General features: G+C 37.4%; 1 protein-coding gene across 2 annotated transcripts in view; it reads right to left on the bottom strand.

Annotated features, from left to right (window-relative positions):
• The window catches only part of NRD1 (nardilysin (N-arginine dibasic convertase)), a 54,703-nt gene extending 32,816 nt beyond the window's left edge, over window positions 1-21,887 (bottom strand). The window contains exons 1-7 of one of the 2 annotated variants that reach the window (XM_012722257.1): window positions 21,392-21,887; window positions 13,023-13,338; window positions 10,100-10,233; window positions 9,151-9,220; window positions 8,912-8,993; window positions 7,861-8,014; window positions 3,472-3,545 (exon numbers count right to left, since the gene is read on the bottom strand). In XM_012722257.1, coding sequence (XP_012577711.1) covers window positions 3,472-3,545; window positions 7,861-8,014; window positions 8,912-8,993; window positions 9,151-9,220; window positions 10,100-10,233; window positions 13,023-13,338; window positions 21,392-21,735 — 1,174 coding nt within the window. In that variant the 5' untranslated portion in view covers window positions 21,736-21,887. The remainder of the gene's footprint in view (window positions 1-3,471; window positions 3,546-7,860; window positions 8,015-8,911; window positions 8,994-9,150; window positions 9,221-10,099; window positions 10,234-13,022; window positions 13,339-21,391) is intronic. The other variant, XM_012722256.1, reaches the window with a different exon arrangement.
• Window positions 21,888-24,474: the final 2,587 nt, after the last annotated feature.

Below are 24,474 nucleotides of genomic sequence, written 5' to 3' on the forward strand. Positions count from 1 at the left end.
GGGAGTAAAACAGGCAGATCAACGAAGTACACTGCTGAGGGGAGCAGCAGGCGGGTCAGGAGAGGTCTGCCACACCATGTGGATCTCCTCCGGGGCAGGTGGGGATCGAACTCATGTTAAAGTGGCTTTAGCTTCTTAGTGCAGTGCTTTAACCCACTGCGCCACCAGGGAGGGTCCTTTTTCTACTTCTTAATCTGTGAAATGGAGTTATTATAATTCCTAGCTTATTAAATTCTTACAATGATCAAATAAATAAGATCTATTCTTTCAGGCCTTCCCTGGTGGCACAACGGGTTAGGACATAGCACTGCAAGTAAGCCACTGTCACTTCAGTGGGCAGGCCCCAGAGGTGATCCACATGGCGCAGCAGACCTCTCCTGTCTCACCCTCTGCTCCTCTCCGTAGTGTATTTTGTTGATCTGCCTGTTCTGCTCCCCACTCTGTCTCTGGTGAATCTTCTTACCACCCTTGCTCCTCTAGCCTGTACCCCAGTTCTATATGCATAATAAATTATTTTTTAAAAAAATCTATTCCTTCAACAAATATTTATTGAGCATCTACTAATGTGGCAGGTTCCACTGAAACAGCTGCTGGAAGTAGAAATGTGAATCAAAGGGACCAAGTCCCTGCTCTCAAGGAGCTTACATTCTACAATGAGACATAAAAAAATAAATAAAGTGACAAATAGATTCCAAACATATCAATCAGTCAGTGATAGCTGCCACAAGAAAAATAATACAGATAAGGAAAAGTAAAATGATAAGATGTTGATCATAGAAGGCTGTTCTGAGAAAGTAACAACTGAGCAGGAATCCAAATAATATGAGACTAATGTCAAAAGATTATCTGGGAGTTTTCCAGATATGGAAATTATAATTTCAAAGGTTAAGACAAGGAATGAATGAATATATGCCTTAATAAATTCAAAGCTAGCAAAGAGGCCAATGCAAGTATTTAATAATTAAAAGAATTTAGAGCCCAGTAGAAATCACATTCACTATGATGAAATCCTTCTAAGACACTGCATATTATTAAAACATATACATACTACAACCAAGACTAATTTTGCCTTATTTTTTAGTGTGAATTTATTTGGGGATGAACTCAGGGACAGACTCAAGCTGAGCCTTTGGGACAAACAAGAATTTTCTAGGGAAAAATGTGAGTGTGCAAAGCATCCTAAGAAGTAACATTTAAAAGGTAAGGAGAATATAAGCACTTCTGAAAAAACAGTCAATATGGTTGAACAAAGCTCAGAATGAAAGCAATAGCAAGATAATGGCTAAAGATAAAAGGAATAGACATTTTGGAAGAGCCTAGGTAAAGACATATAGGAAGGTCTGAGAAGAGCTTAGGAAGCAGCATTGTATGTGCACACAAAAGGGTACCATGTAGTCATTACTGATTGTGGTCTTGGGGCAATGATTGATTCTAGGAATTTAGGTTAACGATTTAGCCCCTCCAAGCCTCAGTTTCATCACACATTAAATAAGAATAATGGGGAAAATAATAACCACAATAATGTAGCAAACAAATAGTACCTAATAAATGTTATTACTCCTTATATAGATGGTCAATGAGAGTGACAACAGGTTTGAACATTAATGAGTTAATCCTGGTTATAAATGTGAGGAATGAACTGAAGAGAAACAAATGTCATCACAGGAAAACTGATTATAGTCTATCATGAAAAAAGCACACACCAAGGAAGCAGTATAACATGTACAAACATGGAAAGAAACTAGAAGACCATGTACTCAATAAAATATTTTCGTTATAAACCATAAAGCCCAAATGAAAGATGAGAGAGTAAAATAAACACAAATAGCTTCAATAGCTAAAAAATATATAGTTTCAAATTACAAATGACAACAACACAGGAGAAACAAGTCTATTGTGTGATAGGCTAAATAATGAGCAGCCCAAATGTCCACATACTAATCTCCAAAAGCTTGAATATGGTACCTTTTGTAGTAAAAAGGATTTTATGGTAAGGCTCCTGTGGAAGGGGTTATTCTGGATTATGCATATGGTCCCAATGTAATCACAAAGGTCCTAATAAATGGGTAATCAAAAATATAAATAAATAAATAAATGGGAAGTCAAAGTCAGAGAGTAGATATAAGGATATACACCCAGATCTAAGAGAAGATTCTACACTGACAACACCTAAGATAGAAAAATGAGAGTCAGAATCTTGGAATATAAGTGGAAGCTAGAAGCTAGAAAAGACAAGAAAATATTCTCCTCTGCATTTGCCAAAAGAAATAAAGCCTTGAAAAAATATTTAGATTTCTGAGCTGCAAAATTTAAGAAAATTAATCTGTGTAATTTTTTTTTTTTAAGATTTATTTATTTGTGCATACAGAACTGGGGTACAGGCCAGAGGCTCAGGGGCGGTGAGAGGCTTCACCAGAGACAGAGTGGGGAACAGAACAGGCAGATCGAGGAAGTACACTGTTGGGGGAGCAGCGGGTGGGTCAGGAGAGGTCTGCCGCACCATGTGGTCACCTCCGGGGCAGGTGGGAATCGAACTCATGCAGAAGCGGCTTTAGATTCTCAGTGCTGTGCTTTAACCTGCTGCTCCACCAGGGAGGGCCTAATTTGTGTAATTTTAAACCACTAATTTCTGACAATTTATTATAGCAGCCAACAGGACTCTAATAGAATATATATTTAAGTATATTTACAAAAAGTGATTTAAGACCTCTTACAGCCGAAAAACATACAATATAAATATATGAACAGTTAGAGAACACACTCTGCCATATGATTTAAGATGGTTTGGGGGGGCATCCCTGGTGGCATACGGGTTAAAGACAGTACTATCAAGCAATCACCAGCCACTACTGCACCAGTTGGATCCCTAGCCAGCCAGGGAGCTGACCCACATGGTGGAGCAGACCGCTTCTGTCTTGCCCACTGCTCTCCTCAGCAATGTATTTTCAATACGTCAGCCTGTTCTGCTCCCCACTCTTCCTCTAGTGAGTACTCTCACCCCCACACATCTCTGGCCTATATCCAGTTCTTGTATGTATAAATAAATAAAAGTAAATCTTTAAAAAAAATAAAGCATACTTAAAACAAAAAAGAATTAGGCTCCTGTTCCTGTAAGATTAGTCACAACATTAAAACCCTCAAAAAACAATTATTGGAAAAAACTGAATTAATTATCCTTTTGATTATTTCAAATCTACACTGAATTAGACATTAAACAGCTTCAGAAATAAATAAATTATACATCTATTTCATTTAGTCTTTCTGGCCTAGAGATAATGATGTATGTTTCTTTTTGTTTGTGTGTATGTGTGTGCGCAGAACTGGGGAGTATACCAGAGGTGACCACGATAGGCTGTAGCATGATAGCACTGAAACTTAACCCCTAAACCACCAGGGAGGCCCCTGATGTATGTTTTAAATAACAGGTTTAATGAAGTAAAAAAAGTGTAAGACATAAAACCCTTCTCTTACCACTGTCAACAGCTTCAACTTCCCGATCAATTGCATCTCTGATCATTAGTGGATGGATGAAGAACTGAGCCCATCTGAAAACAAAAATGGCATTTATTTATGTTCAGTAAACACTTTTATCAGTCAATATTTTTTAATGAAGAATTTAATTCATAATTATAAAATTAGGTATTTTATTTTATTAGATAAATTTAGAACTAGACACTAAGTCAAGCTAAAAAAGAAAATGCTACAAATAAAATCTAAATACTACTTTGCTAAATACTATTTCTATTTCTTTACTTAAAGTCTACAAACTACTTTTTTCCCACTATATAATATCTATCATAAATATACATAAAATAGAAACTTATAAGACTAATGCATAAAAACCTGAGTAGATACCACCCATGTCAAAAAACAGACTCTATCAGACTCAGAAGCCATCTGTGCCTACCTTACCCTCAGAGTTAATATCTGGAATATCATGTAGTCACAACAACCATGTCTCTATATTTTTTTATAGTTTTACCACCTACATAAGTATTTCTAGACACCAATGCTCCTTAACTGCTTTTTTACCATTATCAGCTCTAAAGAGAATTCTCAGAAGTTTTTTCCTAGTCATTCCCCTAGGAATAAGACAAAGATACACTGTCTTATTTTTATAATATATGTATATTCATGACCTTATATATAAAAAGTACACAGTCTGGGTCCTCCCTGGTGGCGCAGTGGGTAAACATAGCACTGAGAAGCTAAAGCCACTTCAGCACAAGTTTAAACCCCCCGTCCCGGAGGTGACCCACATGGCGTGGAAGAACTCTCCTCACCCACCTGCTGCTCCCCTCAGCAGTGTACTTTTTCAGTCTGCCTATGCTGCTCCCTACTCTGTCTCTGGTGAATTCTCTCACAGCCCCTGCACCTCTGGCTTGTACCCCAGTTCTGTAAGCATAAATAAATAAATCTAAAACAAAAAAAAAGTACACAGTTTATGTAATGCTGTAGGGTCATAAATGATTAAATTAAAATTTTAAATCAAAAGTTACAATGCTAAAGGCTATTAGTATTTCATCTAACTTTATAAATGTTTTTTCATTTTTTTATTATTATTTTTTAAGATTTATTTATTTATTCATACAGAACTGGGGTACAGGCCAGAGATATGGAGGATGAGAGGATTCACCAGAGACAGAGAGGGGAAGCAGAACAGGCAGATTGCCGAAGAACACTGCTGAGGGGAGCAGGGGCCGGTCAGGGGAGGGCTGCCTTGCCATGTGGATCTCTTCCCTGGCAGGCGGGAATCGAACTCATGCGGAAGCGGCTTACGCTTCTTAGTGCTGTGCTTTAACCCACTGCGCCCACCAGGGAGGCCTGTAATTTTTACTTTTATAAATGGAGACATATTTTTTGATGCATGATTTATATAAGTAGATGAATTATATTAAAAAACAAAAACAGGGGCCCTCCCTGGTGGCGCAGTGGGTTAAAGCACAGCACTGAGAATCTAAAGCCCTTTCGCATGAGTTCGACCCCCGCCTGCCCCGGAGGTGACTACATGGCGTGGCAGACCTCTCCTGACCCGCCCACTGCTCCCCTCAGCAGTGTACTTCATCGATCTGTCTGTTCTGCTCCCCTCTCAGTCTCTGGTGAAGCCTCTCGCTGCCCCTGAGCCCCTGGCTTATACCCCACTGTATGCACAAATAAATAAATCTTTAAAAAAAAAAAGTAAAAATTACAAATTTATGAAACAACATTATCCATTTGTATAACAGCAATGCAGTCAAATTTCTTAAGAATTAATCAAATTTATCATTCCAAAAAGTAAAACAATTTATATCCCATAATATTTAGTAATTTTTAAACTTTTGCTTAACCTAACATATTACTTTACTAATATTTATTCATTACAATGCTGCTTTTTAAAAAAAAAAAAAGATTGATTTATTTATGCTTTATTTATTCTTTGTGGGGGCTGAAGTACTATTCCATATTATTGTGGTTTGTGGCCCTCTAAAACTTAATCCTACCTGGTGAATCAAATAGTATTTTAATTTCTCCGAATTTTCTGGGGTACAGGCCAGAGGTGTGGTGGGTGAGAAGATTCACCAGAGACAGAATGGGTAACAGAACAGGCAGAGTGACGAAGTACAATGCTGACAGGAGCAGTGGGCGGGTCAGGAGAGGTCTGCCACGCCATGTGGGTCAGCTCCCTGGCTGGGGATCAAACTTGTGCTGCAATGGCTTCATAAAGCTTCATAATACAGTACTTTAACCTGTTGCACCACCAAGGAGAGCCCACAATGCTACTTTTTCCCTTCTTCAAACTTGGTATAATTAGTAATGGGTAAAATAACTTGTTGAGTTGTATAATAAAAGAGAATAAAATAATTCTAAAAGCCAAAGTACAAACAAAAGCACCAACGAACAAACAAAACTATAAGGCAACAAACGGCAATTGTCACCTGTAGACCATCTCTACAATGACTTCAGGATCACAAAATCATTTGAAAGACCTCCAATCATCTCACCACCAGAGTTTTGTAGCACTGACCTTGTTTTTGTTTTGTCTCTCTTCCATGAAGTCACTGTCAGTTTAAATGGTGCTTATGTGATACTTGAGAAAATTTGGAGAAATTAAAATACTATTTAATTCACCAGGTAGGATTAAGTTTTGGAGGGCCACAAACCACTAAAATATGGAATAGTTCTATAACCCCCACAAAGAATAAAATTTTGCCACCAAAAATAACAGTATCACCCCCACTTAAAGTGCATGTTCTAAACAATATAATTTTGTTTCTGAACTTTAAATGTAGAAATTCCACTTTTATTCCTTAATTCAGTTAAGAAAACTGTACATTTGGGCCCTCCCTAGTGGTATGACAGGTAAAGCACAGTACTACCAAGCTCTCCACAGCCACTGCAGTACAAGTTTGATCCCTGGCCATGGAGGTGACCCACATGACATGGCAGACCTCTCCTGTCTTGCCCGCTGCTCCCCTCAACAGTGTTCTTCATCAATCTGCCTGTTCTGCTCCCTACTCTTGTCTCTGGTGAACACTCACCAACCCTGCACCTTTGGCCTGTACTGTAGTTCTAAATGCATAAATAAGTCAATCTTTAAAAAAAGAAAAAAAATGGACTTTTATCATGTCTTGACACTTTTTTTGGTCATTTGTGTTTTGGTTTTTTGATAACATATTCTATAGAGAACCTGTTCATTCAACAAATATCCCCTCAACAAATAACTGAGTATCTACTTTGATGGAGCTATATCAACAACAAAAAAGACAAAAATCTCTGTCATTAAAGGGCTTACATACCAGTCATTTATCCATTTATTCACTAATGAATAACATACTGTCTATTGTTAAATTTATCTAGAATTGTGTATAAAATGTGGCTTACAAGCTTGTGGTATCAAAATTCTACTAATGTACCAAAAGAAGCTTTCTGGAAAACAATTCTGCAATATCAAATGCTTTTTTTAAAAAAAGTTATTTATTTATGCATCTAAGAACTGGGGTACAGGCAAAAGGTGTGTGTGGGGGGGGTGAGAGGATTCACCAGAGACAGAGTGGAAAGCAGTAGAGACTGACTGAAATACACTGCTGAGGGGAGCAGTGAACATCAGGCAAGACAGGAGAGGTTTGCCAATGCCATAAGGGTCACCTCCCGGGCAGGGGATGGAACTTATGGCACAGTGGCTGTGGACAGCTTTATAGTGCTTTACTTTAACCGCTTGCACCACCTAGGAGAACCCCATATCAAATGCTTTTAAAATGTTTTAAGATACCTAAAAATATATTCAGCAATTTCACTTATTAGACTAAAAGAAATAACTAGGAATATATTAGGATTTTCATCACAGCATAACAATATTAGAAAAGTAGAAAAATTAAATGTGGTAATACATAACTATGGTATGGTATTCTATACAATGCAAATAATACTCACAATCACTTAAAATTATGCCTGTTATATAATGATACATAAAAATGATATATCATATTCAAAAATAGAAAAGATTATTAAGACTATGATCCCATATACATTAAAAGATATAATGGCTATATACCAAAACACTAACCACAATTTTCTTTATATTATAAAATACAGAGCAATCACCCAATCCCTGTTCTCTAATTTTCCCTTTGCATTAGTCAACTGAGAATACATTATTTACAAACTCAAGTAATTATGGATTTCAGTTTAATCGTTAATTAAAAGATTAAAGAGCATTACAGAACAAGAACAAAAGGGTATTTATAACACCTGCTGTCTTCTCCAACAATGTGACCATTCTCCAGAATGAGAGAACTACTTGAAAAGAAATACCATAATGCCCAATATTTCCATTTTTAGGGTGGCTTAAAAGAGTCAAAAAACATATTTCAAGTTAGTTACCTATCCAGGGCTTCCTTGAAATATTTTCTCTGGACATCAAATTGAAACACTGTACGTTCACAATCAGTTGAAGCATTATCACTACCTCCATGTTTCTTGAGGAAGGCATCAAACCCATTCTCATCTGGATACTTCAAACTACCCATAAATACCACTAAATGGAAAGAGAACACAAAGATAAGCTACCCATTTATCAAACATGAAATTTCTCATACACAAAAACAAAACTAATATACTAATAGCTTCATCAATGCTTATATCTAGATAATAGTCTTTATTACATATTTATTATATATTTTATATACAAAAAAACCTTTTTAAAAAATTTTTAGATGAAGTAATTTCCTTACGTCACTGTTAATTTTTGGACACTATATGATTTATCTCAAGTGGAGTCCCTGTAGTTCACCTACCACCAGCCCGCCTGACCCCTCATCATCGTCCATTCCGCACAAGAAACTTTAAGAAATATAAAATGTATTTATAAAAAGGTCAAAATAAACAGAATAACTGTTACTATAAAATCTATAAAGAAGTTTACCCTCACATAGTAACTCAGAACCAGAATTTTAAAAATGTAAATCAGAAAAATAAATAAGAATTTAAATACTTACATAATTGCACAGTATCCACAAAAGTTTTAATTGGGTATAATATGGTTAAAACTGAAGATTTTCTCTTGTTTTTAATCTTTTTTTATATTCTCTATTTCTAATGCTTTGATATGTTGGGGCCTTGCTAGCCCTGAATAGATTGTCCCTCCTAACACTCTAAACTCCTAATATTGGTTACTTCTCTCCTAATCTTGGACTTACCATATCTGAATAATAAAATGTAATAGTTTTCTGAGTGACTTGATTCTAATTCTCAAAGCAAGTATTTGCAAAGAGATTAATACTAAGTCTTCCTTTATGATAGTCATAACTTTCTTAGCCTTTTTTCTCATTAAACATAATATAGAAATCTATCAAACTAGCTACTTATCTTTGAAATCAATTTAAAGAAATATGGAGGAAAAAATATGCCCTGGAATATTTTACAAAGATCTTACTGTGCTCCAAAAAGTGTGCCAGGCCAGGTAGGTCATCTGGATCAGCAAAACTCCCAACTCCAACACAAAGAGCAGCTGCAGACTGGAGTAAGTAGAACACATACAAATAATGAGTCAATCCTAAAGGAATAATGTTGTCATTTTACTTTAAGGATTCATTTGAAGATGGATGTTTTCCAATAAAGAAGCAACAAAATTCTTTCCCTGAGAATCAGGAGGAGCAGCAAAGTGAAACTCACCAGAACTGTGTCAGTTTCACTTTGCTGCTCCTCCTCTTGCCATACTGCCAAATGCTGAACAGGTGCAGACCTAAGGGAAAAAGCAGAAACAGACAGAAAAAAAAAAAAAAGGGGAAAAAAAAAAGGAAAGGGAACTGGCAAACCCACCCAAATATCATTTCCTGTCAGCATTTTAGAGTTCTGAACCAAGCTTGTTTCCTGATTTACTAGGTTTTGGAAATCTGCAGAAATAACGTACCTATATAGGTTATCACTACCTCTAAACAAGTAAAGGCTGAGTTCAGTAACTCAGTTATTACATGTTAAATTTCTCAATATATTACTTAGAAAACTGTTTTATTAAAACAGGGCATAAAATAAAGTCAGGAAAACAGCTAACAAAGATAATGTTAAGTAAATTGTTAAAAAAAGAAAATTTTTTAAAAAACAGAACTAAATTTTAAAGAGGCTTTTTAGTTCTTCTTATTGAAGACATAAATACACAGACACATTACTTAACAATAGATATTTTTCAATACCTTGGGGAAAAAATCAAAGTTTTAAGCAAAATAGATGATCCAGAGGTATACCAAACTGCATTTAAAATAAATAGGGCATACCATTATGAAAAGACACACAAGAGGAGAGAACAATGGTCTATTCAAATCCTTGAGAATAGGAAGTTGAATTACTAACTTTCCCAAATTATCCAAGTATCAATTTTAAGATGACCAATTGTTTTGATAAATGATAAAAGCTTTCTAAAGTTTCAAAAAGATAGCATGTACTTGGTATAAAGACTAACCATGTGTCAGAAAATAGAGTATTAGAAGAACCAAACAGCCTCACTTGATACTGAAAATCTCATTTTAAAGACTTAAATACATAAACTGAGTTAAAATACGAGGGAAATATCTACTTCTTCAAACCACAGTCTAACCTGTTCTGTGATGGTTAATAGGTGCCTAACCTGCTTTCAGCTCCAACTACCCCATAAAGATTTCTTGTTTCGACCAGCAGGGCTGAAGACATTTTTGTATAAGTTGACTTAAACCACAGTCTATCAGTCAGCTTTGACCACAGCAAAAACAGGCTCTGCGATTGCTAGAAAAGAAATTCATACTTGAGAATTAACTACCCAAGAAATTCATACTTGAAATTCATAGCTGACAATTGACTTAAGAAAGTCCAGAGCAAATCATAATTTAATATATACCATATTTAAATGTCAATCTTGTTAATTTATCAAATCTTTCAGATAAAGAACAATTTCCTTTTGGGAGAAGGGGAAAAGGGGAAAGTGAGGATGTTAAAAAAAAAAAAAAAAAAGGATGCCTCTGAAAAATAGTTAACTTTTTAACTAAGTAAATGTTCTCCAAAAACCTTAAATTTTTTTCTCGCTGCTTCCTTTATTAATGTTTATATTTAACTTAAACAAGGTTCACATTTATCAAATAAAAATTATAAAACCACTGCAAAACCCTGTATTACTCTTACACCATCTCTTTTCAAGACTATTTAATTCCCTTTGGGAAACACATTTATTCATTGATATAAACTATTTTCCACTGAAACTGATACAATCATGGGATCTTTTACAAGTGTACCCACTGCACCTGAATTAAAACAATTTGATCTTCTCTTCAAACTACATTAGTTTGCTCCAACTCTTCCCAATATGATCCAGAAAATTAACTGCAAATACCTTACAGGGTAATATATTAATACCTAATTCTGAGAAAACAAAAAATAGCATCTAATCCATTTTTTAATTAATTCCAGATCACTGGAATCTGGCCTTGCTGCTTCTAGAAGAGGTTAATATTTAGTTTGCACCACCTAAGCAAAATAAAAAGGGTACCAAAATACTGATAGTATATCTTTAATGTCAAAGGGATTGAAACAATTGCTCAAAAACCTAAGGTATTTCAATATGCCTTGATAATAAAATTGGCTCTGCAAACAATTTTTTAATTTAACCCCAGACTTTTCTTATTAATTGCTAGATGATAAAAAGATGCCCAAAGCACAGGAAGAGCTACAAATAGATATAAAAAGAGATGTATAAAGACTCAGTTGTAAAGTTATAAGTCTCAGAGGTAAGACTTACACATCACTTTCACAATTAGAACAAAATTTTTTTTCAAAGATTTACTTTATTTATGCATACAAGAACGGGGATGTAGGTCAGAGGTGTGTTGGGGGTGAGGCGAGGATTCACTAGAGTGGAATGGAGTAAGAAGCAGAACAGGCAAGCTTGAAGTATACTGCTGAGAGGAGCAGCACGTGAGACAGGAGGACAGGTCTACTGTATCATGTGGGTTAGCCCCTGGCCTGGATAGAACTCATGATGTGGTGGCTGGCTACATAGCGTGATTAGCACTGATGCTTAAGCCTCTAGGCCACCAGGGAGGCCCAGAGCACAGTGTTTTTAAAATCAGTCTTTATACAAAATAAACACTTTTATTGAATATCAAAAGAAATATACTTTCTTTTTGCAAAGAGCTAAAACAGATCTCAAAAAACATGTAATTTAATCATCTTGTTTTAGAAATGAGAAAAAAAAATTTAAATAGGTCTCCAGAAAGACAGGGACAGAGCCAGAGTTAAAACTCTTGTTTTTTGTTAATGTTCTTTTCCTTGACCCTGTGATTTTTTTAGAACTTCTTCCTTTCTTTTATCTTTCTATTTGGAAATATTAGATCTATGTTAAATTAAAAGTAGAATTATTAATTTCCAATATATTTATTAAGACCATATTACAGATGACCAAGTAGCATATACATACATTTTTTCCAGTACTTTGATTTTCATTTTTAAAACTTTCCAAGCTAAAACCTCTTGACCTATAATGCTACCTGAAACAGGTATCATAGTATGAATAGCAGGAACCCAAAAGTTTCTTAAAAGCATGACTCAATTCTCCCCCAACAACTCGGTGAAAGAACCAGTATATCACCTTCTTTTGAAAACTGATTTTCCTCAAAGAAGAGTATCAAAGTACTTATTTAAAACTATCAACTATTTGCATATCTTCACATCTTTAAATATTACAATACTACACATTTGATCTTTAAATTTAGTCTTACTAATCTGGACTTTATTTATATGTGAACTGTACCATGTCAACTGTATGCCAAGTAGCTTTAACAAACAACTGCTGATTAATTTCATGTTGCTGCTTCCAAAATATTATCCTCTAATATGAGTAATCTATAATGCAAAATGGAGATAATTTTCAAGACAGCCAAAGTGAAATTCTCATTATCAAGACTAACTTATCTATTATTAATATTTATAATATTATACAAACAAATCTCAATTCCCCAATTATATTTTAATTCTTCCAATTTTATGTATTTGTCCTGACTTCTGGTACTTTTTCATAAGAAGAGGTAAATCATATGCAATTACTTAGACAGAAATCACCCATATGAAGATTCTTAGGACTCATCCAGATGAGGACTCTACGTTCGCCATGTTCTTTTCATTTTATTTTTATCAGTGTCTCTGATATTATGCTCTCCTATTCCTCTATTTCAAGTTAAGAATTATGTAGTTCCTCATCCCGGCATTTGCTTTTAATACATATAATGTACAAATACATATAAAAATAGTATCTGTGATTACCTCAGAGTTATGGGTCATTTTTACATTTTTGTTTTTCTTTATTTTCTATTAAGTTGTATATGCCTTTGTCACTTTCATAATCAGGGCACTTTCATAATCAGGGCAAATGTTTTTAAAAATTAGTCTTACATGGAAAAAACAGACCTTTCCTGACAACAAAAGGAATATACTTTCTTTTTGCTAATAAGAAGTAAAACCTGAGGTCAGAACTTATCCCAAAATATCACCAAATTAGGAAAAATAATAATAGACAAGACTCACACCTGTTTTTCAGTGGTCTTCTTTCTAGCTTCTGGCCTCTCTTCTAATTCTTCCAATTCATTATCTTCAGTATCAAGGTCATCATCATGTTCTTCTTCATCATCAAACTCATCTTCTTCTTCAAACCCTTCTTCTTCATCATCTTCTATTTCTGCTCCAGAATCTTCATCATCGTCATCATCGTCGTCGTCATCATCGTCATCATCTTCTCCTTCCTCTTCTTCCTCTTCATCATCTGTTGCATCTCCCATCTTTCCTTCCATATTACTTAGGTCTGAAATCAAAAGTGCCTGCAAGCCATTCCGTAATTTGATGTATCTAAAACAACAACAAAAACCACACTATGGAATTTTTTTTTCACATATAGGCTATTATAAAACAGAGAAATGCATAATTCAACAAGCTACAACCATAATGAATTTTTAAAAATTGATTGAAAATAGCAAAAAAAGAGGATTTACATGCCATATGAATATCATTCATATACAGCCAAAACAACATATGAAGTAAACAACATATTGCTTTGATGTGTGTGTATGGTATAAAAAACTAAGCAAAGGAATGACAAATTCATGGGGGAGAACATAGGAAGATATGGCAGGAAAACACAAGGAAGAGCACAAGTAGACTCTAGACTTTAAAGCTACTCATTTTTGAATTTATTATTATTATCTACCACTTAACTAAAAGCTGAAAACCTTTCTTAGACATATTTCAAATATAACAGTCTTATAATTTTGCAAATGATAATTAAAGAACTTCATTCACTTATTTGTCCCTCTGTGCCAAATAATAAACCAAACAGCAATAGGGCATGTCAAAATTAATTTAGTTTGGATTAAAGACATGGGCATGAACTATAATATAAAGAAAAAAAACAGGAAAAACATTCCACAACACTGGCTTCAAAAAGTCTTTGTAGACTTCTCCACTGGCAAGAGAAGCAAAAGCAAATATAAACAAATGAAATTACATCAAACCAAAAAGCTTCTGCACACAGAAAGAAACAATCAGTATAACAGACAACCTACTGAATAGGAGAAAATATTTACACATAACACATCTGACAAAGTGCTGATACGCAAATTAAAGAATTCATGCAACTCAACTGATCACTGTGAAAAGAGTTGTTTGGAAACAGCTTGTTAATACTCTTTGAATGGAAGTCTCTGAATTGAAGAATAGAAATATTCCCCCAAGGGCCTCCCCTGGTGGTGCAATGGGTTAAAGCACAGCACTATGAAGCTACCACAGCCACTGCAGCACAAGTTCCACCCCTGGCCAGGGAGGTGACCCCACCTCAGGGAGGTGTGGCAGACCTTTCCTGACCCACCTGCTGCTCCCCTTTAGCAGTGTATTTCAGTAAATTTGCCTATTCTGCTCCCCACTCTGCCTCTGGTGAATCCTCTAACCCCCCCAGTACCTCTGGCCTGTACCCAGTTCTATATGCATAAATAAATAAATCTTTAAAAAAAATTTTTAGAAATATTTCCCCTAAAAGGCAAAGTGTGACATGCACTGTTTACTGCACTAGCCAAAAACACTGCAAAATATTGTGTCAGCAGGCTGGATTGAAAAAAGATTAAAATTAGGGGCACACCCTCTAACCATATATGTCATTCTTCATGTGAAAAGGAAGACAAAAAGCTAAGAATAATACTGTAGTGAAGTCTTTCAACACAGAACCAGTTTCTCCCATTTTATATAGTAATTTCAAAAGAAAGCAGAGGAAGAAAAGTTGTTTTGTTTTCAAAGAAATGTCCTACAACTAAAAAACATACTGAAAAGCAAAGATAAAAGAAAACAGCTGGATTTACTTGATATGCCTGACCATAGAGAAGTCACAAAGATCTGCCAGAGAACTAACTATATGTTAGATCACCAAGGGCACTACACAAAAATAATAAAACATCTTAGATATGACACCAAAAGCACAAGCAACAAATGAAAAATAAACCAGACAACACGATTAAAACTTTTGAGCTTCAAAGGATACCATTAGGAGTACATCTTGCAAATCATTTACCTAGAGACTTATATCTAAAATGTACAAAGAACTATTACTACTTAAAGGAAAAAAAAATAATTACTAGGGTAACACTGGTTTAGAAGAGCAAAGGGATTTGAATATATTTTTCTCTAAGGAAGACACATATAGTATAAGAAGACCAACAGGTATGTGAAAAAAAAACCTTAACATCATTAGACCACAGAGAAATGCAAATCACAATGAGGTACACAGTAGGGCAGCTATAATAAAAAATACAGTGCTGGTGACACTGTAGAGAAATTGGAATTTTCATACACTGCTAAGGGGGATGTAAATGGTACAACCACTTTAGATCCTTAAATAAACAGATAGATCCTTAAATAAACAATTTCTTCATGATCCATCAATTCTACTCCTATTCATTATATAATCAAGAAAAATGAAAATATATGTTTTTTAACATAACTATTCATAGCATATTCTTTTTTTTTTTTTAAAGATTTATTTATTCATACAGAACTGGGGTACAGGCCAGAGATGCGGAGGGTGAGAGGATTCACCAGAGACAGAGTGGGGAGCAGAACAGGCAGATCGACGAAGTACACTGCTGAGAGGAGCAGCGGGCGGGTCAGGAGAGGTCTGCCTCGCCATGTGGATCTCCTCCCGGGCAGGCGGGGATCGAACTCATGCGGAAGTGGCTTGTTTCTTAGTGCAGTGCTTTAACCCGCTGCGCCACCAGGGAGGGCCTCATAGCATATTCTTAATAGGCCAAAGCTGTCCATCAACTGTTGAGTGGATAAAAAAAAAATCCATACAACAAACTATTACTCGAAAAAAGAAAAAAAAAAGCAGCACTGATAACATGCTACAACATAGACAAACCCTGAAAACATTAGGCTAAATGAAGGAGTCAATAACAAAGATGACATAGTACATGATTTTATTTATATGAAATGACAAAAGTAGGAAAATCTAAAGAGAGAAATAGGTAAATCTAAGATTTGCTGAGGGTTGTGGGGATGGGAGGTTGGTAAGGTTAATAGATAAAAGGTGTTTTTTCTTTTTTGAGATAATGAAAATGTTCTAAAATTGTGGTGATGGGTACATAGACTCCAAATATACTGTAAGCAGGGCATCCTCACTGGTGGTCTAGGGGTAATTTCAGCACTTTCACCTCTACAATCTGAGTTGGATGCCCTGCCAGCGAAATAACCCACAGTGGCACAGCAGACCTTTCCTGTCTCACCCGCTGCTCCACTTAGCAGTTTATTTCAGTAGGTCCATCTGTTCTACTACCCACTCTGTCTCTGGTGAATCCTCTCACCTCCCCACCCCACCTCTGGCCTACACCTCAGTTCTTCTAAGAAAAAATAAACATTCAATACACACACACACACATATATCTAAATATATATACTGCAAGTACTGAGTTATATCCTTAAATGGGTGAACTGTATGATATGTAAATTGTATCTCAGTAAACCTGTTTTTAAAAATACGGCAATTTTAACTCTAGAGAAACGTTATTCATGAGAAAAAATGTAATCACAGACTGTATGATTCAGATCTAAATTTTATTATCAGAAAAGTCCTAGAGAAAATTAAAAAAAAGACTATTCGCTTTTCTGTGAGAACTACTGTTCAGAGTTAAGGACTTTAGTAGTAGTACCAATTGTCAATTAAAAGCAAGGCAAATGATTTCAAGATTTTCATTCTTCATTGTCAAAAGATGTTACCGATAGTACTCAACTGTTGTTTATTCAAGGAGTCAGTGCCAAGTTTAAAGAGACTAAGGGATTAGCCTCTATGACTATTCCACAAGTAAAAACTAGACAGTATGTTCAAAAGTTGAGAAAATATATAGTAAAATCTAAAGTGGAAAATAACATGTTATCACTAATGTTGGTAAAAGTATGTGTGAAGCAAGACAAGTTCTTTTCTAAGGAGTTTGGAAGCCTACGCCCACTGCCTTGTCTGGTGACAAGCAGCTAATATGATAAGATACAATATACTAACATCATGGGGCAAGAGATCCTACTACATAAAAGGAATAAGTATGTTTGAGTGAGTATTAAAAGACTTGAAGCAGGGAGATTTTTTTTTTTTTTAAGATTTATTTGTGCATACAGAACTGGGGTACAGGTCAGAGGCCCAGGGACGGCGAGAGGCTTCACCAGAGACAGAGTGGGGAGCAGAACAGGCAGATCGACGAAGTACACTGCTGAGGGGAGCAGCGGGCGGGTCAGGAGAGGTCTGGCACGCCATGTGGTCACCTCCGGGGGCAGGCGGGAATCGAACGCATGCGGAAGCGGCTTTAGATTCTCAGTGCTGTGCTTTAACCCGCTGCGCCACCAGGGAGGGCCAGGGAGATGTTTTTTTAAGTCCCTGTTTACATATTATAGTTTTCATTGTCTAAGTCCTTTATTTTCTTGATCAGGTTAATTCTTAGGTGTTTGAATTCTTTTTTATGTGATTATGAAAGGAATTATTTCCTTAATTTCTTGTTCTTCTTGTCTATTATTTGCAGTGGGTTTTTGTATGTAGATTTTGTATCCTGCCACTTTGCTGTATTTATTTACTATATCTAAGATCTTTTAGTAGACTTTTTATTGCTCTCTGTCATAGCATCTGCAAATAATGATAATTTCACTTCTTTTCCAACTTGGGTTCCTTTTATTTCCTGGTGTCGTCTGATTTTTCTAGCAATCAGTTGGGTTTCTGGCATAGCTGGAACTTACTTTTTCTTTCTCCTACACCTGACATGGTTCCAGTCAGAAAAAGGAGTGCCAAAGTAATGCTTAGTGGTGAAAACACTGAAAGCTTTCTGTTTAAGATCAAAAACAAGTCCACTGTCATCACTTCTGCTTTATGTAGAGAATTAGTGTTAGAGATTTTAGCTAGAGCTAATCTTGCCATTGTTCAGTTATTCAAAAATAGATTTTTTTAAAGGCTGAATCTTATTTCCCCCAAAGAAACATTTTAGCTAAGAATGTTTTTCCTATTCTTACTAGCCTTTACTTGAAGAAAGCGGTATAAGGAAAGGAAACACAAAATTATGCTTATTAAAGAAAGTCATGTTAGTATTCAGATGATTTAATGTTTTTCATCCTTAAAAAAGAGTTAAATGAGTAACTCTCACAAGATAAAATTAAGCTAGTTTTCTGCAAGATTAAGAGTTTGCATAATCAAGTCTGAATCGGGTATCAAGCCTAAGTAAATACATGTTTGGATGTTATCAAGTTCTTAGAATTTATATACACGTGCATAAGTACATAATTACTTTTGTAGCTCTAAGAGTCTATTATTTTATTATTAATGTGTACAGATGACTACAAATTCAACTGTTGCTTCATATACTGAAAAAAGCATTATTATTCTAGAGGTTTTAGTTGGAAAGGCCAAATAAATAAGGATATGTTCTTCCCATGGAAAAAAAAGGTTATATTTTTGATGTACATTCTTCTAATATCTTAGGTTTGCATAAAACTTCTCCTCAGAAGTCTATCTACTCTGATTTGGGAAGCCAGCAGATGTTAGTGTTCTCCATGTCTTTGGTCCTGCTCACTTGGACTGTGAACCTGCTTCTATTCATCATATAACAGCAACCAACTTAAATGTTCAGAAGTAATCCATAAACTTTCCAGAAAACATCCATTATTTTCTATAGTATATTGAAAATTTACTAAGATAACCAACTCTTCATTTGTTAATAGTCTAACAAAAACTTAAGAGGATTTTTCCCTTCAGAAGTTTATGTGCCTTTTCATATGTTCTTCTCTTCTCCCACATAGAAAGACAGGTCTTTTCACAAACAGGTTAAATATGGAAAGTATTTTATAGTTATTTAAGTCAATCCAAACTTCCTAAGTGCTCTTAATTATAAAAATAATTTAGACTGCACTACCATTTATCCTGTATGTCTAGAATTTCCATTAAAAACCAATAAAGATTTGAGCGATGGTTCCCAGCCAGCAATCCCTTAATCCTTCCAGAAATGAAGGAAATCAACACTCACCAAGTACTTACAAGATCCTTTAAAAAACAAGAATAGACTTTCTATTGAGTTATGCTCAACATTTCAAAAGAACTGGGTATAAACAACAAATATACAGAGGTAAAATTTCACAAGTATTCATAAATGCAGGTTGATAAATAAACCTTTCAAGGCATTACTTCACCACAATATTCCTTTAGTCAGGTCTACATACATCTGGTGCTACATATATTCAAAAGACATGTAATTATGATTGCTATTTACTGTAATGGACCATGTACAAAGTGAAAGAAGGGATTAGTTCTGCCTGGAAAGACTTCACAGAGATAACATCTGAGCAGATCCTGAAAGAATTATTCAGTTCACTGGGCTACAGATGCTTCCTGTCTATTTCTGGTTTCAAACATTCACAGAATTTAATGTTAAGTTGGATAACTCTTAAAATAATCTAGAAGTAAGGTTTCCCACCTTTATTTTGAACTAACAAAACATCAGTATGTAAAACAGATAAAAGTGAGCCGCTCTTTTGATAGAACTTATTGGAAAACACTGCTGCTCCAATCAACCCCCCTTACCTTTAAGAAAACTGAGTCATTAAGAATAAGGATTTAACAAAAAGACCACATAAAGATAAAAATGCAAGAAATCATTCAAAGAATACCTCTAAAGCATTATCTCCTCTTGGAAGTCCTGCCTAATTTCTCTCCAGGTTGAGTTTACCATCCCTTTCTTCACTCCCCAATGCATTCAGCATATATTTCCATTCTGGCTTCAATAAAGCATTAGTGTCCTAATTTTACCTTTTTAAAGTGTTGTGTATCCTATAGTGCAGTGGGAGCTCCCTGAATGCAGGGCCTGTCTTAATCACCACGTATGGCACCACGTATGCTAAAAATGTTACTTATTAAGTTATATTTGACCAAATTTCAGAAAAAACTGAAGACAGCTCTGCACCTGACACACAGTAGGACTCAAGTGAAATTTGCTGAAAGACATCTAGAACAGAACAGCATCTGATACACAGTATATATTCTGTAGACATTAGCTGTTAGTCATTTTACCCATGACAAAAGTAAACTGCTATTGAATATTTAATATGAAAAGTAAAAACTAAGCACTTTTTATCAAAGGTTACAACTGTCTCATTTACATACTACTAATAGTACATCTTTGGTAAGAAAAAGAAAGAAAATTTAGTCCATTCATAAAGATCTCTTGACCCTGCAACCTGGAAAAAAAGAGTAGAATTGTGCACTACTAATTCTAGATTTGGAGTGACAGAAGAACTAAAGCCAAATTTTAGAACCTGAATCACTTCTTTGTAGTTCTCCGCTTCATCATCTGTCAAGTGGAGAGTAATGGGGAGTGAAAAGGTTTCTCTAAAGGTTCTTTCCTCCTGTAATACTGTAAGGGCTCTAGACAAATCAAGACCTAGAATCCTTTAGTTTTTCAACTTAAGAAATTTACAAAAAAATAAATGGTGCACTGGATTTGGTGTCAAACGGACAGGGTTTTCATACCAATTCTGTACTGTTTAGCTGTGTAATTCAGAGTAAGAAAACTCTGATCTCAATTTCCTTGCCCTATAAAATGAAGCTGGTGGACAATACGTTTCTATTTAAAGTACATCATAGTCATGACACACTATGATCATGAAATATCCTAGTTATTCATAGCCATGTGAATATAAATACCAAACACATTCTGTCATGAAATAAGCTATCTCTGAAGGACTTGTTTAGGTGGGGATTGAGCCACCCCTTCCTGCAGATGATTAGAGGATTCCAGCTTTAACCAAAAGTGGAGAATTTCAGAATTACAAGAAACCTTATGTGTTCCAATGCTCACCCAACTGAGACCCAAATCATCCAACGAATTCTTGGAAGAGTTCACCCAACCATTCTAGTACGGAGGAACAACTCATGGAAACAAGATAGTTCATCTTAGGCAACTATGATCCCTAAATTCATTTACTGACCACCGTCCTGTCATTTCCACCCGTGCGTTGTACCTTTCTTTCAACTACCGGCATCTCAAATGTTTTTGAACAATGAAGAATGATAACGTGCCTCTTAGTGTTCTCTCCAAAATTCTTCAACCTTTCGTCATAACATTACCAACACACCCTCACCAAGCTGGCGCCTTCAGAGAACCCTTTAGCGACTATCAAAATTACTGGATCAATGCCTCCCATTCTGACATCCCAACAGGTGAGATTTCTCAATTGCCCCCACACGGAGACTCCTAATCGCCCTTGACACTGGAGGGAGCACGTAGGGTGGCAAGCGTGCCTCTTCTGCTTTTTTCAGGAGGCAAAGTGACGGCGGCAGCAACAGAGACCCACAAGCACCCCTGCTATGCCCCTCAGACAAAATCTCCTCCCTCACCGGTATTGCTTGGGGTCGCTGGGAGACTTGACGATCTCAGGGTCTCCGGCGTTACTGATAGGCCCCCTCCGTCCCTCCTCCTCAGATTCATCGGCTCCTAGACGGGCAACCCGGCTGCTCTCGTCCAAATCCTGTCCGTTAGACTGCAGGTCAGGGCAGCTGCAGGTAGATTTCGCCTTGTTCCTTCCAGGCATGATTCGAGAAGAAAAGGTTTGGGCAGCAGCAGACTCTTCGCACCGACCCCGCGCTTTGATTCTCCACAGCACCACGAGCTCCCGCCCGGCCTCAAAACACAACTTCCTCCCGGTGGCACAGACCGCAGCAACAGTGACTCTCCTCAGCATTCACCACCAAGCCGGAGCAATGGGCATCCCGCTCCCCAGGGCCCACCTCCTCCTCCTACTCTTCCAGCCGCTCCTCCTCTTCCTCCTCGGCGTTCCAGAGGTGGTGGCGGCCGGCGCTGGTGCTGCCGCAGCCGCTGGGGAGGACAGGCCTGAACCCCTCCCCCAATCCGATCTCCCTCACGCCAATTTCCCACATTCCCCCGCCCTCCCGGCCACGGTGACGCTAAGATTCTAGCCAATCAGAAGGCAAGACAGAAGTCACGTTCACACGAGCAACCAATAGGAACGTCGAATGAAAAGAACCTAAGAGACATGGCTCAAAACTCCGCGCACCCAGCGAGCCCTTCGAAACGTGGGTAGGCGGGGCGCATAGGGAAAGGCGGAGAGTGGCGCGGAGGATGACGGGAGAAGTGTGCTGTGCCGCGATTATGACGTATCAGGGGAGTTAGTTGAGACAGTCGGTAAGTAGTGCTCCGCGACTCCGAGAAAAATATTCCCCAGTGAGAAAACTGAGAAGCTAATGGAGAGAAAGAACTTCCAAATGTTGCTTCTCATTCATATTATGTACACCCTGCCTGTGAGACCCCAAGCGGAGCCTTCGCCATGACTCAGCACTTATAAAAGCAAAACGCCGGAAGCGTTTTTCTTCCGCCGCCGATTAGAAACTGTTCCGGAGTGGAGCTAGCTGAGCTGAACGCCAGAAATAGTCCTTGTGGCTTTATCATCTGCCACATGTCGATGTTGCTTCTCCATCTCGATCCCTGCCACTCCTAGGCGCTATTCTGAAGGCCTAGGAAAATGTTTTAGTGTAAATATGCTGACTCATTTTTTAGCTTCCTCACAAATTAGTCTGCAGTTAACTTTCAGTTCAGCCCATTTTTAATTAGCAGTTACAGCGTCGGCTACTCTCCTCAAGTGCCTTTTCTTAGTTGTTCTGCCTATCATGGCCTTTGGTGGGCTGCCATCTACAATGTGACTGGGGGCTTTGGCTTCCTCTGTGGCGCAATGGGTTAAGTCTCAGCACTGGAGCTAGCTATATGTAGCCACTGAAGCACGAGTTCCATTCCCCATCACCACCCTGTCCCCATCAGGGAGCTGACCCAAATGACACAGCAGACCTGCCCTGTCTCCCTGCTGTTCCTCAGCAGCGTATTTCAATTGATCCACCTATTCTGCTCCCCACCTTGTCTTTGGTGAATTTTCTCTCTCTCTCTCTCTCTCTCTCTCTCTCTCTCTCTCTCTCTCTCTCTCACACACACACACACACACACAGACCATATTTCAGTTGATCCATTTGTTCTGCTCCCCACCTTGTCTCTGGTGTATTTTCTCTCTCTCTCTCTCTTTCACACACACACACACACACACACACACACACACACACACACACCTCTGGTCCCCACCCCATCGCTTGGATGCATAACTAAATAAATCTTTTTTTAAAATGTGAGTGACTGAAACATAATAAAAGTGAGATAGGGCCATCTCTGTTGGCGCAGCGGGTTAAAGCACAGCAGTAAGAAGCTAAAAGCCCCTTCAGCATCAGTTCGACTGATCCACTTGGCGAGGCAAACCTCTCCTGACCCCGCCCACTGCTCCCCTCAGCAGTGTATTTGTCAGTCGGCCTGTTCTGCTCCCCACTCTGTCTCTGGTAAATCCTCTCACTGACCCTTCACCTCTGGCTTGTACCCCAGTTCTGTATGCATAAATAAATAAATCTTTTTTAAAAAAAAAAAAGTGAGATAGAAAGGGTCCAGGAAAGAACTCATAGGACTGTTCCCAGGGACTGATAAATAAGAGTTAAATCTGATGACTGTAGAGTCACATACCTGCTGTAAATTCCTTGGCATATTGATTATAATAATTTCTCCCAGCTTGGGCATCCCTGCATTATCTTTCCACAGCATATAAAGTTTGCTGTCAATGGAGTGGGTTGGGGGGTGTTATAGACCCAGGAGAGAAAAGCCACAGACTTTGAGACCAGACTAAAGGAGCTGCAGGCATACTACCTTGAGGAAATGTTCACCTTGGAAGTGATCAGGAGTCCTACAAGACCGCCTAGCTGCAGCTGCTGGGTGCTCACAATAAACAGCAGTAAATGGAGTTGTGCTTCACTCTCCTTGCCTTCTCAGCCAATAAACTTTAGTTCCTTTGTTCCAATCCTAAAATTACATATACCCTACTATCCCTCCCTTACCCATCCCCCCCACACACACACCCAAGCCTACACACACACATTGGAGAGTCTCATTCCCACAAAACTCTCCCCAAGTTCTCTTTCCTTGCTTTGCTTTTTTACTAATCAGTAAACGATGACTCCTAGTCCTCCTTCACTGGTGTCTGTGGAGTCCTCTTTTCAACCTTAACCAGAGGATCTCAAGAACCGTTTCCAGCCTTGGATCTCCAGCAGGTGTAGCAGTGCAGCACTAGCTGGTTCCCTCGCAGCTTATCTGCCTGTGTTGTTGAAGGGTGGAATCAGACTGAGGGACCCTAAGCCTATTCCCATGTCTGGTGACAAGCAGATGACATGCCAAGATACAATATACTAACATCATGGGGCAAGAGATCCTAATACATAAAAGGAATCAGTATGTATGAATGAGTAGAGGAAGACTTGAAGCAAGGAGATGTTATTTTTTTTTTTATTTATTTATTTATGCATACAGAACTGGGGTACAGGCCAGAGGCTCAGGGGCGGTGAGAGGCTTCACCAAAGACAGAGTGGGGAGCAGAACAGGC

The sequence above is a fragment of the Condylura cristata genome, unplaced genomic scaffold (genome assembly GCF_000260355.1).
Source record: "Condylura cristata isolate star-nosed mole 26May11 unplaced genomic scaffold, ConCri1.0 scaffold00008, whole genome shotgun sequence".
NCBI lineage: Eukaryota > Metazoa > Chordata > Mammalia > Eulipotyphla > Talpidae > Condylura > Condylura cristata.